We start from the raw sequence: 6,230 nt of genomic DNA on the forward strand, positions 1-6,230 counted from the left end.
TTTTCCTTTCCCCTTCCCTTGCAGCCCACTCCCTGCACTACCTCAGGCACATTGGGATGCTCTGTGCCCAGCACTGGGGATGCAGCCATTGAACTGACATCGTACCGACGCAGTGGGGCACCCACCACCTCCCGAGGGACTGAGGATGGGGACAGGGAGCAGGACACATCTCTGCAGGTGCTTGGTGCCAGCACAGCCTCCGAACCACTCAGATGTCCCCAGGGGCAGGGGGGGAGTCTTGCTGTCATATGGTGTCACTGCCCCAATGGCTTTGGGATTGGGGTCGGGGTCCATCAGCCTTCACTCCCACTGGGCTCAGCTCTGGGGTCTGATGGGTGCAGTTGGGGAAAAACCAACCCCAAAGCAGCTGGGAGCCAGGCTATGGGGAATGCTGGGTGCAGAGCTGTGGGAGCAGGGAGGAGGCGGCTGCCCACTGCTGCTGATGGACATGCCACATCTGCAGGTTTCTGTGGAGCTGGGTGAGAACCAGCAGCTCTGCAGTATCAAGGTGAGCTCAGGGCGGGCGCAGCGGGGTGGGAGCTGGGAAGGGACTTTGTCCTGTGTGCTGGTCCTGCCCAGGGCTGAGCATCCTGCTCTGGCATTGGGTTTGTCACCCTGTTTCTGGGTGCTCAGCCTCTATCTTTCCCAGTGCTACATTGATGGCCCCTACGGGACCCCAACACGCCGGATCTTCACCTCAGAGCATGCTGTGCTCATCGGTGCTGGCATTGGCATCACGCCCTTTGCCTCCATCCTGCAGAGCATCATGTACAGGTTGGGGCTGTGCCACGTGCTCAGGGCTGCAGTTCCTTATTGCTAAACGTGGGACATGCAGTCACAGGGCCCTACACTGCGTCGCCTTTGGGGTTAACCTTCACCCAGGGGATTTCAGGCAGGGCGTTCGCTGTGGGGCTGGTGGGGAAGGAGGCTTGGGGTCTGTGTGGGCGCTCAGGGGCGTGAGGGGTACAGACAAGGGCTGCATCCACCCATGCAGGTACCACCAAAGGAAGCAGAACTGCCCCAAACGTGAGACCCTGTGGGATGAGGACATGGCACTCAGAAAGGTGGGAGCAGGCTGTGGGGCTTGCAGGGGGGATGTGGGATGCAGGCTCCCATCCCATAGGGGATATGAGATGCAGGCTTCCAGAGCATCTCATCCCATGGGAGATGCAGGCTCCCATCCCATCCCACGGCTGGATGCGTCCCACGTGCTGCCAGCCTGTCCTGACACGGAGGCTGCATCCTTCCAGGTTGACTTCATCTGGATCAACCGAGACCAGCAGCACTTTGAGTGGTTCCTTGACCTGCTGGCTGCGCTGGAGCTGCAGCAGGAGGAGCAGGAGCCGGGAGGTGAGCGGGATGTGGAGCATCCCACACCCCAAATCAGCCCAGGGTATCCCAGATCCATCCTGAGGCACAGACAGGTCTCTCCGCCGTGCCCAGGGCGCTTCCTGGAGCTGCACCTGTACATGACATCAGCGCTGGGCAGGAGCGATGTGAAGGCGGTGGGGCTGCAGCTGGCCCTGGACCTGCTGGCTGCCAAGGAGCAGAAGGACTCCATCACGGGGCTGCGCACCCGCACACAGCCCGGCCGCCCCGACTGGAGCCAGGTGAGGGCCGGGACCCTGCTGGGCGCTGCCAGCAGCACCACAGACATGGCACCTTCCCCTTCCCTTGCAGGTGTTGGGCAGGGTGGCAGAGGAGAGGAAGGGCAAGGTGCACGTGTTCTTCTGTGGCTCGCCAGCGTTGGCCAAAGTGGTCAGAGTGCACTGCGAGCGTTTCGGCTTCCGCTTCTTCAAGGAGAACTTCTAAAGACCATCACCATCCTCGCTGCAAGGTGACCCTTCCCAACCCCCTGGGAAGGGGCTGAGCTCGGGGCTGATGGCACTGCTGTGATGTGTGGCATCTCCCGTGCCTTGGTCCTGCAGCGCAGCCTCACAGTGGGGAGATGGAGAGGTGGGGGGGTGACACAGGTGAGGTGAGGGAATGGGGTCCTGCAGCCACCTGCATGGGTCTGTAGGGGTTGTGTGGGGTACGGAGCATTTGGAGACAGAAGGGACAGAGGAGGTGGGTGTCCCGGAGCATCCTTATAGGGTTTTGGGGGGCGAGGAGTGGTTTTCTAGAGCATTTGGGGATGGATGGATGTGTTGCGGGTGGAGGAGCGGTGCCACATGAGGGCACTGCAACCCCGGTAAAGTGAACGGACGTCTCCCGGTCTGGGCTGCGAGCAGCGGGGGAGCCGGGGGGGGCTCAGCCCACCGCCCCCAGGAACCCCGGCCCTGCGGCTGTGCGCACTTTGGGTGGAAAAAGAGAGATTTCGGGGGTGCCCGGGGGGCCCAGAGCAGCAAATCTGACCATCCCAAACCACGGCCAAGGAAATCACAACTGATGCTGGCAGCCAGGATGCTTCCAGTGCTGCATCCCACCCATCCCAGCGAGGGGCTGATGGTAATTGGTTTAACATCATATCCATCCTGCTTTGGACCTTTTAGGGCTGCCTTCCACGCTGAGCCTGAAATACACCCAAATTTCCATCGATGCACAACTGGATGGCGTTGCAAGTGGAGGCTTCCTGCATATGCATGTGTGCTTCTTTTGGAATTGTGTTTAGGGGTTTGTTGGGATGGATTTGAGAGGCAGGGGATGGAGCTGACAGCATCCTTTGGGGTGTGTGTGGCCCTGCTGGAACGCCCCCCGGCCAGCAGGGCCACACACACCCCAAAACTGATGCTTGCAAATGATGCTGAGCCCATAGTTTGGGATGTTCCCCAAATCCAGAGCCCAGAATCTGCACCAGAAAAGCAACAGGAGGCTCCAGATAGAGCTGGAGGTGGGCTAATCACATCTCTTTCTGATTAATGCCTTCCCTTGGCTGCCTTTATTACAACGATTACGCTCCGGCTGTAGCGTAGCAACCACTAATTGTTGGTTGGATGCAAAAACAAACAAACAAACAAACAAACCCAACAAGCATCATTCCAAGGATTCAATTCTTTTATTGAGATGTCACTGCCTTCATCTCACAGCAGCAGATGCTCCAGAGACGCCGAGGCGCCGGCTCCATTGCAGGCAATGGGGGATGTCCACTGGGCTCTGCCTCGGAGCAGGGAACCAGATTTCTCAGCAGCCTCAGCATTCCATCACCAAGCAGCCCTGGTACATAGATATTATTCACTTAAGTAATCAATCACTGCCAACAAATTACAGGATACGGGGAATGAAATTAGCAAAATGAGCTATGGATGTAAAATTCATTTGAAATTCAATTTAGGAGCAACATTAGCTTTCAATTAGTCTGCCCAACTGTTTGAGCATCGTTTTGTCTATCAGATTTTTGTATAAATGCAATTAACCTTTGCTGTTAAATTGTTGTTGATTTCATTGATGTAACTATTAGGCAGCTCCTAATATTTGGCTCGGATGACATCTCGTTAGCTGGTGGCTTCTAATTAAGGGCCGGTGGCCATTTGTGGATGCTTTGTTTCATCTCGTGGGGGGGCGGGGATGGGGACATGTTGTGGGCCAGGGTGTCACACAGCTGCACAGGGGCTGCAGCCTTCATCCCTGGGCACGGCCAAGGCACGGGCACGAGGAAGCAGAGGCTCAAAGCACGGGGAGAAGGTTTGTTTGGGGGTTGGGGCAGCAGCTTCCTGGTGGTGGGCATCTCTGGGGTGCAGCTGGGGGGGTTGGTGGCAGCATGATCCCAGTCACACTGGGAGGTGGAGGTGATGGTGATGTAAATGATGATGATGATGATAGTTTTGGTGATGGAGGTGACGGTGGTGGTGGTGGTGGTGGTGGTAGTGATGCTGATGAGAGATTTGGTGGTGGTGGTGATGTTGGTTGTGGTAGTGGTGGTGGTGACAATGATGGTTTTGGTGGTGGTGATGGAGGTTTTGGCAGTGCTGGAAGGACATCATTGCTTTTTGTGCTTTCTCTTGCCATTTCCAGCTCTGCTGCCAGAGGCAACGAGCAGCGCTGGGCTCTCAGCACCACCTGTACCTACATGCTGCCATCAGCAGAGGATGCCTGGGGCTTCTCTTCCTCCTTCCTCCCCCTTCTATCGATGCAATAATCACTCTGTGGGCACCACGGCAGGGTGAGTGCTGTGTGTGTGCCCTCAGCTCAGCCCCACGTGTCCTGGTGCCACGGGGCTCCCGATGTGCAGAGGCTCCAGCAGCAGATCCCATCCAGCCATACCACCTCCAGGTGCAGAGTTGGACCCACAGATGTGCCATTGTGCCATCAGCATCGTTGTGCGTCCAATAGACAGCCCAGCACCTCTCTGTCCCCATGAAACTGAAACATCATCGACTGCCACTTAATTCCCACGAGCTATTTTTAACAGACACGACTTTCCCCCTCCGGCTCTATGGATGTTTGTGGGCTTGTAAATTACACCAGTGTCTGATATATATGGCTAATTCTGCTCCTATTGAGGCCGATGGAAATTTTTCCATTGACGTCAGCGGGAGCAGGATTGATCTCCATGCGTGTACCGTTTGTTCCTGAGGTTTTAAGAATTCATTTCCTTCCTCCATTGCCAAAGACAGATAGCAGCCGTGGAGGTAGAGGAGTCATCTAATAACCACATATTAATACATGAATCATCAGCTCTGGGCCTGGTTCAGGAGAAGTCTGAGGGGGAAAAACGTCCCGACGTGGGGCTGTCTGAAATAAAGGATTTCACCAGCACGGCAGCTAATCTGCAACGAGATAATAATTGCAATGTAAATTTTTTACACTGCATCAGGACCACGGCTTTTAAGCTCTATTTAAATGCATTACGGTGTGTGGGGCCTCAGCAGAAATCCTTTACCCAGCACCGGAACAACAGCATCCGTGGTATTTGTTTGCTGCGTGCTTTGAGGACATTGGTTACTTTCAGACACAGCACCAAAACAATCAGAGGTGGTTCCTGGAGGAAAGGGAGAGTGCGGTTGTGACACGTGGCAGTGCCAGGCCGCCTGCTCCCATGGCATGAGGCCTCTGTGCAAAACGAGTAGCGATGAGCCCCATTATCTCCAAATCTGTTTGTGTTTCACCCCGTGATTTTGTTTTCACAGTGTGTGACAAACAGGACTGATGAATAACTGAGACAAAAGAGCAGTGTGCGCCTTTGTGTCACCATGGGAACAATCTGTGGGCCAATTCCAGAGGAGAGATCCTGCCCTGCAGAGCTGCAGCATCTGGGGGCTCTGTGCAGCACATCCCCACCATCGGTCCATGCAGTGCAGCACAAGGTCAGCATCCATCCCTTTCCTGGATGCCTCCTAAAGAGCAGCAGTGATGCACAGAGTGATGCACACACGCTGCTGCCTGGGCCTGGATGTGGCTCTGGGCAGCCTGGTCTGGTGGTTGGTGATCCTGCACACAGCAGGGGGTTGAAACTGGATGATCATCGTGGTCCTTTTCAACCCAGGCCACTCTCTGATCCTATGGCCATGCTGTGCAGCAGTGCTGGGGCTTCCTTGCGTTTATCCTGGAGAATGCAAGGCCAAAACTTGTGCCTTGCAACCGCAGTGTAAAACAGTGGAGCTCTCATGGCAATGCCGGGCCTACTGTAATTACCTTCCTGGATCTGCTAATGAGTAATGAAGATGATTCTCTAATTAAGGCACTGCTGAGCGTCTTCTTACTCCGTTAATATAAAATCAGTGAAAGGTCATTCCCTCAGCTCCAGACAGAGCTCAGTGAGCCTGTGCAGGAGCAGATAATACTGAACAATACAATAATTGCAATGCACACATTGCAACCACATCGTTTAAGCTCTATTTAAATACATTGCTATGCCTTATCTTCCTTTGCAAGAAGCTGTGTGTACCATTGTGCAAGGGGTCACAGAGGGCAGACCTGGGCAGGATCCGGCCTTTGGACAGCCAAGTGCTATTGCACAAAGCAAAACAGCCCTGCAGATCTGCTGCTATAGCAGCAATGGGAACCTCAGCAGCTGTGCCCTAAGTAGGTATGGGAATTTGGGGTCTGGAGCGCTGAATAGGAACAGGTAATGTTCAGTTCATGCAGTAAGTGCTCTTATTTCTAAAATTGGTAAAAGGTCAGGGTTGCAGGATTGCAGACATGGACGGGTCTGCAAAGGAGTGCATGTAATGAATGGAGCCCTGGAAAAGAGGGGGATTCCTGCACCACAGCAAAATACAAACAAAGCGTCAGTTCCACAGCTGGAAAATGAATGTCCTGTTCCTGACAAACTTTTTTTTTCTGGATTAAAA

At 54.6% G+C, this 6,230-nt stretch overlaps 1 protein-coding gene across 1 annotated transcript in view; it reads left to right on the forward strand.

Moving 5' to 3' along the window:
• The window catches only part of NOX5 (NADPH oxidase 5), a 5,817-nt gene extending 3,912 nt beyond the window's left edge, over positions 1 to 1,905 (forward strand). Inside the window, exons 8-13 of the mRNA XM_031555228.1 lie at positions 25 to 177; positions 464 to 508; positions 650 to 774; positions 995 to 1,064; positions 1,251 to 1,610; positions 1,681 to 1,905. Coding sequence (XP_031411088.1) covers positions 25 to 177; positions 464 to 508; positions 650 to 774; positions 995 to 1,064; positions 1,251 to 1,610; positions 1,681 to 1,812 — 885 coding nt within the window. The 3' untranslated portion in view covers positions 1,813 to 1,905. The remainder of the gene's footprint in view (positions 1 to 24; positions 178 to 463; positions 509 to 649; positions 775 to 994; positions 1,065 to 1,250; positions 1,611 to 1,680) is intronic.
• Positions 1,906 to 6,230: the final 4,325 nt, after the last annotated feature.

The sequence above is a fragment of the Meleagris gallopavo genome, chromosome 12 (assembly GCF_000146605.3).
Source record: "Meleagris gallopavo isolate NT-WF06-2002-E0010 breed Aviagen turkey brand Nicholas breeding stock chromosome 12, Turkey_5.1, whole genome shotgun sequence".
Lineage (NCBI taxonomy): Eukaryota > Metazoa > Chordata > Aves > Galliformes > Phasianidae > Meleagris > Meleagris gallopavo.